At 40.4% G+C, this 20472-nt stretch overlaps 1 protein-coding gene across 1 annotated transcript in view; it reads right to left on the reverse strand.

The window, feature by feature from the left end:
* jag2b (jagged canonical Notch ligand 2b) overlaps positions 1-18226 on the reverse strand; it is a 60468-nt gene extending 42242 nt beyond the window's left edge. The window contains exons 1-2 of the mRNA XM_073816638.1: positions 18023-18226; positions 17294-17620 (exon numbers count right to left, since the gene is read on the reverse strand). Of these exons, the coding sequence (XP_073672739.1) occupies positions 17294-17620; positions 18023-18091 (396 nt within the window). The 5' untranslated portion in view covers positions 18092-18226. The remainder of the gene's footprint in view (positions 1-17293; positions 17621-18022) is intronic.
* Between the last annotated feature and the right edge of the window lie 2246 nt (positions 18227-20472).

Genomic DNA, 20472 nt, shown 5'->3' on the forward strand with positions numbered 1-20472 from the left:
TCAAACTAAATCTGGAAACATCCTTGATGCTCCTCTGATATCTGAGAGTCCATCTACTAAAATGTTGCCTATAGTGCCTACCTGACTAGGTCAAATTATCAACTCTGAATCATGGAATCAAAAACAGGCCACTGAAGCAGGGCATCTTCAAATGAGAAAAAAATCATTTAATTGATGCGTCCCCTTTGGAGACGAGTTTATTCACGCCATGTTCTCACTTCTGACCCTAGGCAGGTACCTAACACCACTTTTAGCACTTTATACAACTTCACTGAAAAGATAACATGTGTTAACTGCATGTGCTAACAGCTAGGCTTACATCTCCAGCTGCACACTTTTAGTTGTGCGAGTACAGAATGAAAAAGTGTACGTCTTTATACATTAAAACTAATGCATGTCTGTGTGCTGCCTCACAAGAACCAAGTTTTGCTTACAGCAAAGGAAAACCAGTCTCCTCTTGGCCTTTATTAACCACCCTGAGCCATGTGAAGTACTTTTTATGATGGATGGATGCACTTTTTTTGGGCTTCAAATTCTCGACACCCATTTACTGCTATTATAAACACCAGGACATTTTTAAATTTAACTTCAGAGTGTCATATACAGGTGAGGTCAAAGGTCTACATCCCCCTTTCAGAATGATAATTTTAGCAAAATAAGAGGGATCATACAAAATGCATTTTGTTTATTTAGTACTGACCTGAATAAGATTTCACATAAAAGATGTTTAGTCCACAAGACAAAATAATAGGTGAATTTATAAAAATGACCCCGTTCAAAAGCTTACATCCCCTTGATTCTTAATGCTGTGTTGTTACGTGAATGATCCACAGCTGTGTTTTTTCGTTTAGTGATAGTTGTTCATGAGTCCCTTGTTTGTCCTGAACAGTTAAACTGTCCGCTTTTCTTCAGAAAAAGCCTTCAGGTCCCACAAATTCTTTTTTTTCTGTTTTCCAGCATTTTTGTGTATTTGAACCCTTTCCAACAATGACTGTATGATTTTGAGATCCATTTTTTCACACTGAGGACAACTGAGGGACTCATATGCAACTATTACAGAAGGTTCAAACGCTCACTGATGATAGAGAAGAAAAAAATATGCATTAAGAGACAGGGGGTGGAAACTTTTTGAATTTGAAGATCAGGGTAAATTTAAACATGTAACATCTTCTGTAGCTTCTGATTGGCAGTACTTAATGAAAAAAATATGATATTTAGGCAAAATAAGAAAAATGTACACATCTCCATTCTGTTCAAACGTTTTCACCCCCAGCTCTTAATGCATGGTTTTAAAGCATGGAGCATCAGTGAGTGTTTGAACCTTATGTAATAGCTGCATATGAGTCCTTCAGTTGTCCTCAGTTTGAAAAGATGGATCTCAAAATCATACAGTCATTGTTGGAAAGGGTTCAAATACACAAAAATGCTGAAAAACAAAACAAAACACAGAATTAGTGGGACCCGAAGGATTTTTCTGAAGAACAGAAGGCAGTTTAACTGTTCAGGACAAATAAGGGACTCCTGAACAACTATCACTAAACAAAAAAACACAGCCATGAATCATAGGTAAGAACACAGTATTAAGAATCAAGGGGATGCAAACTTTTAAACAGGGTCTATTAGTTTCTCTTGTGCAATATATGTAAACATCTTTTATGTGAAATATCTTATTCAGGTCAGTACTAAATAAGCAATAACATGCTTTTTATATGATCCCTCTTATTTGCTAAAATAATTAACATTTTGCAAATTCTGAAAGGGGGATGTAAACTTTTGACCTCAACTGTACACCTAGGATGCCTTGAGGGTGGTCCTTTAGTGACTAGCAAGGACTGTCCTACTGTCATTATAATCTCAGTGTACATTTGCTGGCAAGTTAACCTGTTAAGATTTAGACATGCATCTCGCTTATCTCCAGAGGTGGAGTGAGAGGGGCGGAGCCAGACGGCATGGTTGAGGAGGTGGGTAATCCATAAAAAGATGGATTATTTGACATGAACGTGGATCATCCCACGACATGCTGCAGGGCTTCTGACCTCTCCTCCCATCCCCCAACACGGGGGGCAGCCACTGCGAGAGCGCGTATTAGTGGGGTCGCGAAATGCGTGTTTGTGTGCGCACGCTTATCTGTACATGTGGATTTGGTCCAAAGCACCATCAGTAAATGAATATGCTGGATTGCTCCGGTTGGCCACGCACACGCGGTCATGCGTACTGGAGCATGGCATGCGCGTACCCAAGGAGAAAGGTCAGAATGTCAGGGTGTGCGCGCGTGAGAGGGAAAGAGACGCGGTAGCACGGGGACGGTCCTGTTCCCACACACTCGGTCTCTGATTAGCTGGATTATGTGACAGCTGCCCAAAGGGCTAGATGCGGATAAAGACTAGTGGGGGAGGTGACCAGTGAACAAAGACCTCCATCTAAAACCCATCACTGCAAGACACCATCAACCTGAGTCTCGTGACACTCCGAGAACATTCCTCTGGCCACACACGCACACACTCCCCCCTCCGACCCCTAGAAGTGGCCCAACACGCAATGGCGACACAAACTCACCCAAACAAACTACCACAAGTAGTTCTTCCCTCCTTATCGTGGACTACTTTTGCTGATAGCGGGGATATTTATAGAGGGCTGTGAACAAGCTAACGCAGACAGCCTGACTCGGACGTAACCAAGCAAACCTTTTGGGCAATAGGTACTGCAGTCATGTTGGGACGTTAAGCTTGTAAACACCCTAAGTGTGTGTGTAAGTAGGTGGGTGGCTATTAGGGTGGTGGTGGAGGGAGCCACAGGTGCAAGTTCCCACAGTCAGTGGATGGGGCAGTTTAAAGAGGGGCAGGGTTGAAATTAGAGGGGGCTGAAGTGAGAGAGGCTAAGAATGACCCCGGAGACCTTTCATCAGGCTTCTCATCAGCTTCAAAAGGCTCCCACGCCGCAGTTTCAATTGGCAGCGGCGCACACACGTAATCGGCTGCAACACTCTGACGCATTCGCACACAAGGCCCTACTGAGCGCAAACCATATGATTACTACACTAAACAAATGTTAACTTTAATCAAACAATGATCACATGACAGGATGACGTCGGGATGTTCTTGCTAAGAAGGCAAAGTGTTTTCCACCGGCAGTCACGAACAAGTGACATCCAGCTGACAGCAAGTGCGAGGCAAGGCAGTCTGAGAGCTTTCACACGCCTTATCTAAAGTACCCGAAGCCTTCAGCACCGCGTCAATACCCTACAAAGAGAGTGAACGAGTCCAAAAGAAATCACAGAAACTGTGATAAAAAAAAAAAAAAAAAAATAGGTCTCCATTCCTCTGTGACCTCGGTGAGAAAACGAGTACTTCATTTCCTCATCTGCTTTTGGAAAAAGGAACTGCAGAGAGAGGCAAACTTCCCTTGTCTGACCTGGCAGGAAGATATCATCCCCACCCTCTCTGCCCGACCAACACATTACTAGGGTCACAGCGGTTCAACAACCAACTATATAACCTATGAATAACTGTTTTGTTAGTTTTGCGGCAATTAGTCTTCAGCAATTGCATTAACAGTTCTGACAATAGTCCAAGTTTTAAAGGAGAAGTTCACTTCCAGAACAAAAAATTACAGATAATTTACTCACCCCCTTGTCATCCAAGATGTTCATGTCTTTCTTTCTTCAGTCGTGAAGAAATTATGTTTTTTGAGGAAAACATTTCAAGTTTTCTCTCCATATAGTGGACTTCAATAGTTCCCCCCCACCCAAGTTTGAACTTCCAAAATGCAGTTTAAATGCAACTTTAAAGGACTCTAAAGGTGTACTCACACTAGGCACGGTTGCCCTGAACCGGGCCCGAGTACGATTGTCCCCACTCCCCCTCTGGCCTGCACTCACATAGGGTTTCAGCAATCGTGCCGGAGCACCATTACGTCATTATGTTGCGATGGTTTCAGGATAAACAGGAAGAGCAACGCTCGCGCTGAACGCGAAATAGTTTACTTTGTGGATAATTATTTTCAATCGTTTGGTCCGCGGTGGTCCACAGCCCTCTCAACACCTATTGTTAAACAGGTCTATCGCCTTTGTGGCACCAAAATTTTCACGCAATCGTGCTGCTCGAATGAGGAGGTTTTCAATTACCAGCTGAAGTGCAGCAATGACTTTGCAGCTTTGATTACGGACTACAAAAACGTTGATTACCTCGCAAAAGCGTGACATCACGCGTCCTGTTCCGTGCTTCAGCACGGTTAGCGCTCACAATGCATGCGAACCGTGCCCGAGTCCAACTGAACCGTGCTCTGGCCCACCTCTTCCAAGCGGGCCAGGGACGGCTAAACGAGGCACGCCCGAGCACGGTTCGGAGCACTCACACTAGTCAAACGAACCGCGCTTTGGTGGTCAAACGCACTCGGGCACGGTTCAAACTGCCTAGTGTGAGTACACCCTAAATGATCCTAGGCAAAGGAGGAGGATCTTATCTAGGGAAATGAGCTGTTATTTATGTCAAAAAAACTGACAATATATATTTTAACTTCAAATGCTCATCTTGTCTAGTTCTGCGTTTATTCTGTGCAATCCAGTTCAAGACAGTTAGGGTATGTCGGAAAAACTCCCATCTCATTTTCTTCTCCAACTTCAAAATCATCCTACATCAATGCAGAAATACCGACCAAGTGTTTACAAAGTGGACGTGCAAAGAGGACCAAACGCCCTTTACAAAAAAAGTAAAACAGCGGTGTAGGATCATTTTGAAGTTGGGAGTTTGACATACCTTAACTGTCATAAACTAAAATACACAGAGTACACGCAGAGCTAGACAAGACAAGCATTTGAGGTTAAAAAATATGTAAATTGTATTTTTTAATTTTTTAAACAACCAATCATTTCACTAGATAAAATCTTTCTTCCTCGGCTGGGATCATTTAGAGCCCTCTGCATTTTGGAAGTTCAAACTCACGGGCGCCATAGAAGAAATCCTAAAATATTTTCCTCAAAAAACATGACTTCTTTATGACTGAAGAAAGAAAGACATGAACATCTTGGATGACAAGGGGGTGATTAAATTATCTGTAAATTTTGTTTCTGAAAGTGAACTTCTTTAAGGGTGAACACCTCCTGTGAAACAAGCGATCAAGGCCAGACAAATCTAAAGATGGCCTAACTATACAGGACTTTTTACCTGAACAAGCTACCCACGACTAGTCATTTTACATTTTTCACAGTTCACACACACACACTAAACCTGTCACTCAAAGTCTAAGCACCAGTCGCAAGTTCTGTGCCAGACTTTGATTGATCGTCCTCAGGGGACCGGCAGGTCATTTATTCATTCCATGGCAAGCGACCACAGCATATAATCTCCATTAATCTGTGATGTCAATCCCATCTTTTTAGCTGAAATGTTGACTGACAAAGAGATTTGGGCCAAACTGAGGGTGGAGAGGCAGTGGACAACACTGACCGCAACCTTCAATTACCACAAAATGTAAGACACCACCAGGCCAATTAAAGGACACTGAAAGGCTTTTTGTATTATTGGCTTGGAACAAGATGAGACTGTTTTCCAAAGCTAACGGATAGTTTTGGAGCAAGAGCATGTTCTTAAGATTTGTGACGCAAAACGAAAATCCTCATTCCAGTTCGACATATCGAATTAGCTCAACATGATGAGCAAATACAATTATATATGTATTGATTAGAGATGCACAATATATCAACCATATCAAGCAATAACCTATTCGAAATTAATTGGTATGAGGTGGTACTGTATAATTTTGATCCTGGACCACAAAACCAGTGATAATGCTCAGTTCATGAAATTGAGATTTACACATCAACTGTAAGCCTAATAAATAAACTTTGCAATGATGTATGGTTTGTTAGGATAGAACAATATTTGATCGAGATACAAAATCTGAAAAATTAGGGTGTATATTTCAAAATATTGAGAAAATCACCCTTAAAAATTGTCCAACTTTCTACTAAACTAATCAAAAATTAAGTTTTTATATATTTACAGCAGGAAATTTACTAAATATCATCTAAATATCATACTAAATATCATTTTGACCCATACAATACAATGGCTATTGCTACAAATATATCCGGCTACTTAAGACTGGTTTTGTGGTCCAAGGTCACATTTAATTGTGCATGTTAATTTTTCATATTTTTACATTCAAATTATCTTCGTCATCGTCTAACGCTCATTCAGAGTTAATTTAAACACTGTTAAATGTAATCTTTAGCTAATATCACAATCAATATCCACTTTTATACTGTGCATTATAATGTTGCAATGACTTATTTTAGTTTTTAGTGTTTTATTTGCAACTTATTTAGAGAAACAGTACAGGCTGGATATCTAAGGTCCTTTTGTCAATAATTTGTGTGTTCATCTAAACAATTTCTAATAATTTAAGAATTTTATACAATTCTACAATTGTAGAAGCAGGCCAGCTAAATAAAAGAAAAACGGTGAAAACATGAAAAATGGCGGCGTAAATCAAAAAGCCAACCCCCCTTTGATAAATTCAGCACATTAGAGCCCAAGAATGGCCTTCCCCATTAGGAAGTACAGTGCAATTCCACAGCATAGATCAAGACGGTGCCAATTCAGACTCTGTGTTCTTCCCCAGGGTCCTACAGCACAGGTCTGATCACAAATGAGGGCACTTTGTTCTCACCGGCCCTCTAGAGCGAGCAATAAGCAATGTGATGATGGCTGTCACCCCAGCATGACAAGGTCATGTTTGTGTCAACCAAGTCTAGACTTGGTCGGGGAGTAATCGGGGGTGTCGGGGAGGTCCAGCCACCTCGCAGAGACCACATCACGCCCTCGGTGGTGGGAAGAGGAGGCTGAAAAGCCAGCTCTGTAATCAATCACCCACAAGAGAAAGGTGTCCCCTACTCCATCACCAATACTCAGGGGTCTCGGCCACACTGCCGACAGGGGGTGACCAGGTCTTTCATTTGTGCTCTTTCTCTCGCCCTCTTCTTGTCTGTCAACCCAATATCGATCACACATCAATCTTAAACCCCCTTTTTTGTCCTGAGTTTCCAGCTTTCTCACAAGACCAGCTACAACAACTCGCTGAGGAAAACAACATTGAGCTTGCAGTCTAATTAAACCAAAGGAAACAGCTCCTTGGATCTGGGTAATGACAGGAGAGCAGGGTGGGGAGGGGACAGGATCAAAGAAAATGGCTGGCAAAAATTGCTGGGGAAGAACCTGGAGGAACACCCTAACCAAACCTGTAGCTCAAGAGGGATTCTATGTGGCTTTGATGGTCTCTCATTCTGAGAACAATGTGGAAAGTCTTTCCCACCCTTGTCGAAAGCCCTTCCTAGCTCTAGGTGGCTTTTGTTAGTGCCTCTTCTAGAGGCCAATGTGAAAGGTCTTTCCCATCCATCCTCATCAACGACTCAACCTTGGATGATCAATTCTTAGCCATTTCATCCCAGAAATCTAGCGCAGGAGTGACCTCTCTGCACAACAAGTCCATATGACACGACTTGTTTCAAATCAGTCAATTGTCATTTTCCGCCAGGCTTCCAGAGCACAAAAGCGAACAATAGCTTTGTTTAAGCGGCATTATGGCCTTGGGAGGACAGGAAGATGCAGCCCGACGTGCACTCTGGGCCCTGGAGCTAGTAAATGATATTCTGCGTTCGGTAACCTCCCCTCTTTCAGCAAACTCCCACACGGGGGTTGAGTTCCTACAGACACAATAATAAAGCACCATCATCGATTACAATGCGTCTAGTTAACCTTGCATACCCATGAGACACCGTTATCAATAAAGGTCCGGTGAGTCTGAATGGCAGGAACACCAAGCGAGATGCAGAATTATGCTTGCGTGGTGCTTATCGCGGCAGACTTGGCCAACGCGGGGCATGCTCTGGGTGAGTGTGTACACACACGGCCCATTTAGCATTCCGCTGCTATGCCAACAAGATCATTAGCAATGACAATACAACAAACCCCTCCCCTCTGGGTGCTAATTAAGCAGGAAGGGACGGCAGTGGCCGCAAGCACACACATACACACACAGTTTTACAGTCCATATAGAAACACAAGCAAAGGTGTGTATGGGTTATCTCACTCACCCTGATAACAAAGTTTCCGATGGGATGTAGGCACATTTTTGCAAACAGATTCAAAATATGAAATATTTTTAACACCACTAACCTGTACTGATTAAAAATAAGGAAACTAATAAGAAAGTAGTTGGCATTAAAGCTTAAAGTTTTGGTGGTAAAAAAGATATGCAACAACAACAAACTGTTTAAAAGGTACAATACAATTTTCACCGTGTATTCACTCATTTCAAGGACAAAATGAAGTTAATCACAATCAAAAGTACAATTGCATCATCAAAACTTATAGTATCTATATAATCATGTTTGTGACCCTGGACCACAAAACCAGTCATAAGTCAACTTTTTGAATTATAAATAAATAAGCTTTCCATTGATGTATGGTTTGTTAGGATAGGAAAATATTCGGCCAAGATACAACTATTTGAAAATTTGGAATCTGAGAGTGCAAAAAAATCTAAATATTGAGAAAATCGCCTTTAAAGTTGTCCAAATGAAATTCTTAGCAATGCATATTGCTAATCGGAAATTAAGTTTTAATATATTATAATTTTAGCTACATAATTTTGACCCATACAATGTATTATTGGCAATTTCTAAAACAAATATGAAAACTAATTTTTGATGTTGTCCAAATCAAACCAATCATATAACCTAATAATGCTGGCCTTCTAACCAGCATTTGCGGTTATAACGTATATAAAGTATATTTGTGGTTAAAAAGTATATCATTTGTTTTTCTTTAAGAAAATGATCTATTGTGTTGCTAGATAAGACCCTTATTCCTCGTCTGGGATCGTGTAGAGCCCTTTGAAGCTGCATTGAAACTGCAATTTTGGACCCATTGGGTCCCATTGAAGTCCACTATATGGAGAAAAATCCTGTAATGTTTTCCTCAAAAGCCTTAATTTCTTTTCAACTGAAGAAAGAAAGACATGAACATCTTGGATGACATGGGGCTGAATAAATTACCAGGACATTTACCAGGACAAATCCTTGAACCACTGGAATTACAACTGACCCTAAACAATCTTATAACTTGACTGTAAAAATAGTATAAAAGTACATATTTTAAGATGTATAACATAATATAGTACTGTACTGTACAGTATAGTGATACAAAAACAGCAAATTACAAATCAACCACCAGTATACACAGCAATGGTTCAGATCTTGTCAATTTCAGAGAAGCTTTACTTGCAGCATTTGTTGAAACTATGAGTAGCATTGCTGCTTGGCAGCAACAGAAACAGGCTGTGAGGTTGGAAGCTGCCATATCCCAGTGGGCACAGCTCACAGATCTCCCAAAGACGCCGGCCTGGATCAGTTCTCACAGCTCTAAATCCTTCCAAACCGTGTATTACACATTAGTCCGGCCATACTAATCTAAAGTAGGCTTCCAAAGAATGAACACGAACAACAACCACATCAGTGAAATTCTTCCACCTGATAGCTGCTCCTACACCGGCGTTATAACCCCAAAACGGAATGATAATATTCCATAAACTGCTCATGGGCAAACGTCCATTTGGCAAGCAGCCCCTCGGTAGTAGGTTACTACAGTGAGGCGGCCATTTGACACCCTAGACTGCTAGCTCATCATCAAACCATCTGACAAGCCAGTTGTCTCCCTGTCGGTCTCTTCCAGTTACAGTACTGCCGATTACTCCAGTTTCAGCATCTAGTTAAAATGGCAGAGCCATTGCTAAGTAGCTCCACTTCTAGCCGAAGTCTCTTCAGCGATGTTACAGCCACTTGGGCTACAACTCCATTACAATCATTATAATTTTGAACAAGGTCAGAGGTCAAGCGGGAATTAAACTTGCTGCGCGGTAATGCACTTTAATCACTGCAGCACACCTGCTCTCAATTCATTAGCCTACTAGCTCGCTGAGCAAGGTGCACACATGCATTAGTCAGACACATGCGCCACATGCATGTACGCCAACAAAGCAAAAACAATCAGGCTCCCCCTGAACATATTCATACAGCCGAAAAGACAAACAACAATCAATTTGTGAAACTGTGCTGAAGCAAAGGAGAAACCCAGTACAAGGGAGGTAGAGCATCATGGGTAGCTGAAAACAATTAGTTGAGCACCAGGGGCTAACAATAGAAACGGCTCTCTCTCTCTTTCACACGCACACTAGCTTCCAGTGTTATTGGGAAGGGACGTCAGGGTTAAGCTCGCTAACTCCCACTTCTGAAAGGACCCCATGTTTTCTATGACCCTTCTCAGGGGAGACAGAAAGTCCATTATAATTGCGCTGCCTAATACAATCACGTCCACCACTGGTGGCTCAGTACGTTCAACCTAATGGAGAATCGTCTGTTGGGAACCTGTTTATCTTGCACTCTTCATGAGGGCGACGCTCAAGATCTCAACGTGCTCTAAAAGCACAGACGTGCTTTCTTGGGTACTCAGCTGAAGTACAGCACAAAATAAGAGTGCTTTTTCCTTCAGCTCTCGCTTCCTGATGCCAGGCCTAAAGGCTCAGTCACAAAAAGAATGATAATTATAAAGAAAAGATAACTATAATGATAACTACGTCAGCGTCCACATCAAGGGATGATAACGTTCGGTTTATTATAAGCGCAAGCTGTAGTTATGCCGTCTGCCGTTTTAAATGCTCTTTGAAGTCAAGTGGATTCTGATTGGCTTTTGGCGTTTTTATAGTTTATCACCTTTCAATGATATTGCATTATTGTAATAGCTGTGGTGTGGACTTCTCTATCCTTATAGAAGACATGTAAGACCTTGGGAACAAATTATTATGATATTTTTGATGAAATCCAAGAGCTTTCTGACCTTGCATAGACTGAAACAGCCCAGAAAGGTAGTAAGGACTAGGGCTGCACGATAGATCGTTTCAGCATCGTCATCGCGATGTACGCATGCGCGATTGCCACGATGTGACTGTCACGATGCAGGGCAAAAAAAAATTTATGTGTCCGATTTAAAAATGTACTTTCTATATTTCTAAACTTTCTATTCACGGATCTATATTTGTCTAAAATAAAGTAATTAACTCATGTTTAAAGGTTCTTTAAAAACTACAATGCACACGTTGCTTCACCAACCTCATGCATGCAGTCTCTGCGTGCGCATGGCGAAATGAGCGCGGGACGGGAGAAAAGCGCCGAAATGGAAGATTTGGTCACAAAAAGAAACGCATCGTCGGTCACATGGAAGTATTTTGGATACAAAAAGGATGCTGCTGACCAAAAACAGGCGCTTTGTCGGGAGTGCCTGGCAGTTGTTGCCACAACTCGCGGAAACACTACGAATTTAAGGGGCCGTTCACATGTCGCGCCTAAAAACGTGTGGAAAACGCTAGGCGCGCCGCTTTCTCCTTCTTTCCAAAGCGCTCTGTAACTTGAGTGGCAGAGTGGCGTCTGCCGTTGCTGAGCAACATGACCCACGCTCTCCTAAAGACGCGGAAGTTTCAGCAAAGAAATGGATTTCCAAAACTAAAAATTGCTTGCAGTAGCTCTGCTGCTAAAAAATGTTATCCCTGTAACAGCTATGATCAGCTGTTCCTCCATCTTGGCTAAGCTTTTAATGTTTTTCGTGAAAGGAAGAAAACGATTTCCCTTTCATCAGGGTAAAAGCAACATTCATTATTAATTTCATATTAGAGCCTTGATTTGCCTGAATTGACAGTGAATAAGGTGAGTCAAACCGTTTATGAAACTACCCAAAATAAGCTTTAAAAAGTATTTTATTTCAGGGTTTTGATTATACTGTACTTTTACATTTTTTTATTCTTTGAAAATGCTTACAAAATTACACCAATTATTCTTAAATTATTATTTGATTTTTAAGCAGTTCAAAACAACCTGATGAACATAAATGAATTTGTACACATCGCAATATATATCGCAAGAAAAAAATATATTGCAACTTAATTTGTTCCCAATATCGTGCAACCCTGTAGTAAGGACATCATTAAAATAGTCCATGTGACATCAGGTCAACTGTAAAGTTATAAAGCTATGAGAATACTTTTTTGTGCACAGAAAATGATGTCCTTACTACCTTTCTGAGCTGTTTGAACGTTTATGCAAGGTCAGAGAGCTCTCGGATTTCATCAAAAATGTCTTCATTTGCATTCCCAAGATGAACAAAGGTCTTACAGGTTTGGAAAGACATGAGGATGAGTTGATGTTACCAAGAAGTGGGGTTTTAATTCAAGCATTTTAGCCATGAATCGATTAACATAATTCTGGCAGAGACCTTTCTAAATAGACTGTTTTCATGGTTTTAAAGAGTCCATCATGTGGGAGTGATGGAGTAGGAAGTGCCTGGCTCGTACGCTTTACGAAGTGTCCAAATGGTTTCTCTTCATATCATTTTTTTTAAATCCCCCTCCCTCTGTACAGATAAATTTGGTCAAAACTAAGCAGGAAAACTGTCTGTGTTTACAAAATGCCACATAACCGAATACAACCTCTTCGACAACCTCTCTCAAGCCGCATTGTATCATAACAGGTTGCTTCATAAAGTCACCTCAGGCACATCGCCTCTTAATTGGTCCGGTCTCTCTGCTGCTAAAAATACCTCTACCATGACTGCTGCATTCAGGAGAGGAAAAATGCAGCCTTTCCCTCCGTTTAATGGGAAGACATGGGTACAAACAGCCTTGATCTGCCCCCGGGTCAAAAGAAAGAAAATGTTTATTGTGGTGGCAGAACAAAAAGCTATTTCAGGGTCAGGAAGGGAAAGAGAGAGAGTCTCACATCCAGCTTGAGATTCTTCATGATCTTAAACTTCCTGGTGAATCACCACAGCGGGTCTCCATGGAGAGAGAGGAATCAATACTGGCTCTTCCTGTAACATCACAAACCACTGCAGATGACTGCAAATAGTGGAGCCAGTAAAAACGAAAGCTGCTCTGGCTTGACCCGTTTATTAGATCTAAAGATGTGTCACAGGTCAACTAGTCTTCCAATAACTAAATAGAGAGGAACTAGTGTTTTTGGTAACATTTCAGAATAAGATTCCATGCAAGATGTCTTAAAGCAAAAATGAAAATGACCCTATGATTTACTCCACATCAAGCCATCCTAGGTGTACATGATTTTCTTCTTTTAGACAAATACAATTGGAGTTATAGTAAAAAAAATGTCCTGCCTCCTCCAAGCTTTATAATTTCCAATAAAGTGCATCCATCCACCATAAAAAGTACTCCACATGGCTCCAAGGGGGTTAATAAAGGCCTTCTAAATCTGAATCTGCAAATCAATGGGTTTGTATAAGAAAAATACCAATTTTTTAAACTTTATAAACCACAAACGAGGACTTATAAAGAAAAATGTCAGAGGATTGAATCTCAACAGCCATTATAAAGCTAAAAGCCAGGACACTTTTTTATATAACTCTGATTGTATTCGTCTAAAAGAAGAAAGCCATATACACCTTGATTGTGAGTAAATCATGGGGTAATTTTCATTCTCATACTTTTTAAGGAACGCTAAAAATGTATACATTTATAAAATATTTATTAACTAGATTAAGGTTTTGTTTATTGTTCACATTAGCGAACACACTAATGTTATACAGAGTTGTAAACCATTGCCATACTTTATATATTTTCAAAAGCAATTTGTTTTGTCATCCATATGCAATCAAACTGATGTTTTTGGTTATTGCGTAACTTTTCACGCTGTGAAAAAACATTGTTTTTTCATGAATGCTTCCTAAAAACTTGTCCATGTGCATATATACAAATCGTACCCATCATTACTTATTCATTCTTAAAAAGCAGCGTGTGAAAATGTGACGCCGTCCCACCCATGACTTTACCGTGGCTTCCGGTCAACCCCCATAAAACACAAACCCACCAACAAAAGATGGACACTGCTTACTTGGCCATTTTAAGGCCTTGGGGGAGCAGCGATCTATAATCAGTCCCAATCAACAGCCACCTGCTCTGATGCTGAACTGGACAATTACTGCTTTTTGTTGACCGGAGACACAGCCAGCTGTGACTGGCTAATTACACAGTCAATAGTGTAATCAGTCGTGAGGCTCTAGCACTTCTTTCCCAGGTGAGACGAGAACGAGTGGCTCCGCTGAAAGACCAGTTAAGGGGGAAGGGAACTCGGAGGGCAATAGATAATTGTTTACTAAAGGCCCATGTAACGGTCTCCTAGCAACTGCCCAGCAAGCTCCCAATCAGGTGTGGCTGACGCTGCCGTTTAGCCTTGAAGCGTAGTGGTCCTCCACTCTGACGGACGGATACAGCTGCCGTCTCTATCATCGACATTCACCGTGCCACCAGAGAGCCTCTTGTGGCTGACGTCTCTCAAACTCTCACGCCTGAGTTACACATCCACTAAAACTGTAACACAAATCTATGTTACATAACTGCAAAGGAATCAAACTAACAGGTGAGGATCTTACTAAACTACCGGCTCAAAGTCTGTGTTAAATAAACTAAACAAAGTAGGGCTGGGTCAAAATATCGTTTCTGGATTAATCACAATCTTGATATGCACTTCTTAGATCAATCTTTAACTCTATGCAAGTGTTTCCTGCATTCCCACTACTGGATCTACATCAAATGTTACCCTAGTTTGCAGTCCAGATTTTATTTGAGATCATAAAAAGGCTTTAAACGACAAAATAATGCAAAAACACATTCCACACAGGCTGCATGCAATAATATACAGCACAAGCAGTGCTGTCCGAATCACAAACAAATGACTCTCATGAACTAGTTCTTTTTAGTGAATCAAAACAAAGACGCAACCAGTGTAGTCGAACTCATAAACAAATGACTCTTTTGAGTGAATCCTTGGAATGAATCATTCAAAAAGCCCTTTTCTACTCTTTCAGAGAAGTGTTTTATTTGTTATTTTACACAAGACTGCAAATATTAAAAGCACATGTGACCCTGGACCACAAAACCAGTCATAAGGGTCAGTTTGTTGAAATTGGGATTTATACATCACCTGAAAGCTGAATAAATATGCTTTCCATGGATGTATGGTTTGTTAGGATAGGATAATATTTGATGCAACTATTTAAAAAAATATATTGAGAAATATTTTGTCCAAATGAAGATCTTAGCAATGCATATTACTAATCAAAAATTAAGTTTTGATACATTTACGGTGGGAAATTCTAAAATATATCTTTACCGTGATCTTTACATCCTAATGATTTTTAATCATTTTGACACATACAGCGTATTTCTGGCTATTGCTACAAATATACCTGTGCTACTTAAGACTGGTTTTGTGGTCCAGGGACACAAATGTTCCCACATTGTTATAATAAAACATTGCTGTAAATACAAAAAAAAACTTACAGTAGCAAAAGGAATCAAATCAAATTGAAAGCTGTAATCAAATAAAATCAAGAAATCTGTATTGACACTAAAAAGTGAACTATCAAGACAAGGCTTTACCAAAACCAATCTCTGAAATCTTGGCAAACAATCCAGAGATCTATATAAGAAAACAAACTACACCTCCGACAGGTGGCGGACTCAATCTCCGTGTGTGATGCTTGATATCTTAATACAATGCAATCTAGATGAGGTTACACAGAGCACATCAAACAGATGTCCGGATGCACAGGCACTTAAGAACACATTCCTCTAGCAATTTCATTAGCTTTCATGGGACACGAAGAAACTCCAAACACTCAGCATTCGAAATCCAAACTCAATCAGGCCTTCAGACACGCATCCACAACCACACATCATGTGATCTGAGTTACGCAGCTAAGAAGAGAAGCAGGTGTAGCATCAAAGGCGGCCCCGAAAGGGTCAGTTTGATAGCATGTTACACATTAACTTAAACGGTTGAGTGTTTGTGCGCTGGGGGGGTTAGTTTTTCAAGCCTACGGGACGGTTGGTTTAGGGGTCTGCCAGGTGAGTGTGCGCCTAACTGGGCTGCAGTCCAAAGCTGACAGTCAATACTACACGACATCTCTTTTTTTGTTGTTGTTGCTGTTGTTGTTTGCGGGTGTGACACCGAACTGCATAAAACATTGCAGCGATTTGCTACCTGATATCAGCATCAGTAATGTGCCTGCGTGTCTGGAGAGACACTTGATAAGTTTTTCACATATCAACACAAGGGAGACGCAAGTAGTACAAGGCTACCCTTACAACAAATTGCCATGGTAACTATGCTTTCCACTAAAATCCCACAGTTATTGCTGCTAACTACTATAAAAGAGCAATATTAGTGACAAAAACATAAACTAATCAAGATCTAGAAGCTTCCAGATTAATTTCTGAACCCTGTACAGCTGTATTTCTTGAGCATGTTTATGCAATTAAAATTATAGCATTTGTTTATATAGTTTTTAGAAGGTAAAACAAAGAATAATTTCATATGTGGATTTGTGATTGTTTAAATAAATGCTTTAACTAATTTACAGCACAAAAATATTTGGAATAGTATAGTTTGAGAGGAAACCACTGCGTTACGCGTGTTTTAACGTTCCATGTTTAGCCCTAACAAGCAACTATGGTGTTTTAGCAGAAACTTTAGTTACCAAAGTACAATTTTATAAAGGTTATAAGCTACAAAAGAGCGATTTAACACAATTACAAAAAACAGTAATGCTGCCGCTGGATAGCGCGTCAAATTTGAATATCAAATACGCAAGAAGCTTTGAGAAAGATTCGCATCACTCGCAATGAAAAGCCAACTGAAACCAATGCAGAAGCGTTGTCAGATCCTAGTAAGCAGACTAAAAATGATGTCTAGGCACTAAGGTTTTAGAATCAAACCAGACTCACTTTCATCCGTTACGCAAAACATAATGACAGACTCAGTCCCCATTAACTCAACGTTACACTAGTTTCCATACAATACACGTGAATGGTAATTCTGTTTAACATCTCCTTTCGTGCTCAAATGAAGAAAATAAGTCATACAGGTTTGAAACAACATGTGATAGCGAGTACAAGCCAGAATTTTGAGTTATGAGTGAACTATCTCTTTAAGAAATGCGTGTCACCTTAAATGCACCTTAACCAAACACGCACAGCAAAGTCAATGTCTTAACTATAATAACAAATAACCCTTTTCTACGCAAAAATCGTTAGATTGAAGTAACCTCACACGCCCAGGATTAAAAAGAGAGACCCTGTCATCACTGTAACAATATAGTGCAGTCAACTTCCGAGCAGTGACAGCTCACCGCGGCGCATTATTATTATAGCTCATGCAAAGACGCGCACTTACCGGCCAGGCGAAGTGAAAGGGAATGATGATCTTTCCCACATCGCTCGTTTTGCTGGGGTTGTTCTTCGCAGTCGCAGTCTTAAAAGAAAATATATTTCCACCGAGAACGTCAGTAGATCCAGAGCCAAAGGTACACTGCCCAGTGGTGGTGACTTCAGACTGGTACTCCTTCAGACACACTTTAAAGTAAGTATCGCACTCGTCCCGTACGCAGCGCTGGTCTTGAGAGTTCCGTGTGCCGTCGCAACATTCCCCGTCCCACAACTCACCGTTTACATTTTCTACAGCGATCAGCTGCAGCTCGAAATAGCCAGAGGACTGGGACACCTAAAAATAACATTGGAATAAGAAATAAATAAACAGAGGACGCGTAATACAGCTCGTTTGTTATTTAAACGCAGATTTGGAACATTATGAGGGAATGCGTGTGCGCTTGTGCATTCAAGTCTCCAGAGTATTAGAATTTTGTTAAGCTGTTAGTGCGTATCAGAGACTGGAAACAGCAATTTTACAACTGATCCATTTCACTACTCGTTTTATCGGGTGCAAATTAACATTTATTAACGTTACATCTCCTGACATTTCCAAATGCATGAGCACATGTGGCTGCGTAATTCAAATATCGATGACTTTGAGCAGGATTGATTGAAATCGTCAGCCCACACCCATCAACTTTTGCCTACGGCAATTAAATTGATCTGCAATACTAGAAACAATCAGCGCTCTCACCTTCGTCCATATCGTTAACAGCAGGCACGCGATTGGGAGCCAATTCCTAATCCTGATACAATTCCACATGCCGCTGATTTATGCGTTATGAATGCGAGATGGAAAACGGCCGTTGACCGGCGGCAGGATCCTCCGCTCCTGACATGCAAAAATTCACAAGCGTGGTGTGTTTGCGCGGTGATGGTCTGGGCTGATCTCTCCCTCGGTCTGATCACTTCACGGCAAATGATATGTTTCACAGCTACCACACGCCTGAGGAGATCGCGTGTGATTGACAGCTGCTAGAACCAATCACAACGCCTCCTGCTGATTCGCTTGGCCAACCGCTACTCGAGGGGCGGAGCTTGTCAAAAACTTACGCTGTCTATTCCCGTTTCACAACGAGCAATAAAACGCATGCTCTTTTTTCCATCAAGATTGTGACATTTTTGTAACAGTAAAATTGTGGAATTTCTAACAGAGATTTTGCATTTTAAGTGCTAAAACATGATCCCGTAGACTGTTTTAAACACTTTGGTGTTTAAATTGATTGAATACTATTGATAAAAGTATTTTATTTTATATATTATCATCATGCTTTTTTATGAACATTGCTTGCATTTTATTTTATTATATTTTAATTAGCTATTATTATTTTGTGTGTTGATGCTTTAACAACATATGTAAAACAATCAAGTCAATTAAGTGCTTTAAAACTGAATTGAAATTCACAGTTATGTGAAAACCACAAAACCACATAAAGTAGTCCGAGCCTCGGGAAACCTGTATATCCTCGCTGCAGTTCAACGTCCTGATGCGTGCTCAGCCTGCTAGTGTGATTTGGCACAGGTGAGAGCGCCCTCTACTGTACATGTGTGCATTAACCTGAAAAGAGAGACCCCAAAAAGACAGAAGACAGATGTTGAAAAACATTTATATGTTCATTATTTATTAAATAAAACTAAAAGTCTAATCACCTTCGTATCCAAGGCAGAGGTTCTCAATCCTGGCTGGAAAGAAAGAATACAACATCTTAAAGAAACAGTTAACCAAAAACAAAAAACAAACTGCTGACCCTCACACTCCGGCCATCAATCTATGATGAGTTTATTTCTTCATATAAACAAATTTAAAGAAATTTAGCATTTAGCATTACATTACTTGCTCATCTGCAGTGAATGGGTGCCGTCAGAATAAGAGTTCAAACTGCTACCACAGGAGGAAGCATGCATTATGGACTCGTATTTTGGCCAGAAACAATAGTTTAAAGTTTAAATGCCTTAATAATGGATTTATTTCTTACAAACATGCCAATTATCACTTCAGAAGATGTTAAATGATGGATTGGAGGTGTGGATTACTTGTGATGTTTTAATTAGCTGCTTGCACTCTCATTCTGACGGCACCCATTCACTGTAAATGTTCCATTTGCGAACAAGAAAATGCCATTTCTCCCAAATCTCTTTTTCACAATTTTTTGATGATCCCTTTAAAACATTCTATTGCCTATAAGTAACGTTGCATCTACATGTCTACTACACTCTTAAAAATAAAGGTGCTTCACGATGCCATGGAAGAACCTTTTTTGTCTAAATGGTTCTATAAAGAATCTTTACCATCTGAAGAACCTTTCTGTTTCACAAAAGGTTGTTTGTGGCGAAAGAAGGTTCTTCAGATTATAAAAAGGTTAGAAAGAGATGGTTCTTCCAAGAACCTTTGACTGAATGGTTCTTTGTGGAACCAAAAATGGTTCTTCTATGGCATTGTTGTGAACCTTTTAAAGCATCTTTATTTTTAAGAGTGTAGATCTCTTTAGAGTGTTTTCAGAGTAGACTGATATGGTTAGAATAAACTGACATGCACTTGCAAAGTTACTTATAGTTAGTAGAATGTCTGCTGGGAGACCATCACAATAAAGAGTTAGCAGATATCTAATAATCTAATGAGAGTTAGTAGACATGTAGATGCAACATTACTAAACAGAAGGAAAAGGACCATCAAAATAAACTCATCTATATCTTGGATGGATGGATTTTAAAACCAAGCCTAAAAAAACATCTTAAACCAGCCTAAGCTGGTTTGTGAGCTGGTTTTAGAGGATTTTTGTCACTTTTCTCCTACTAAAACTGGGAGAGCGGCTTGCCGACCAGCAGAACTCCAGCTTGGCCAGGCTGACAGACCAGCTAGACCAGCTGTTCCTGGATAATACCTTCACATAGTACTCCACATTTTGCATGTCTTCCTTATTTATCACACCTGATTTATCAGCTCATTAATACGGACTGAAAGACCTCTGTGTGCCAGATAAAGGAGCCATACAAATGAGCAGTACAGTCCTCCATCATTGTAATATATATGATCCTAATTTGTATTAGGAGGCAGGCTGCATGCTTTTGTGAGCACATGAAGTAATGCAAAACAGGCAGTGTGGCCGAACAGGCTTTGGTTGTCTTATTCCACCCAACGCCCTC

Source organism: Garra rufa, chromosome 13 (assembly GCF_049309525.1).
Source record: "Garra rufa chromosome 13, GarRuf1.0, whole genome shotgun sequence".
Taxonomy (NCBI): Eukaryota; Metazoa; Chordata; class Actinopteri; order Cypriniformes; family Cyprinidae; genus Garra; species Garra rufa.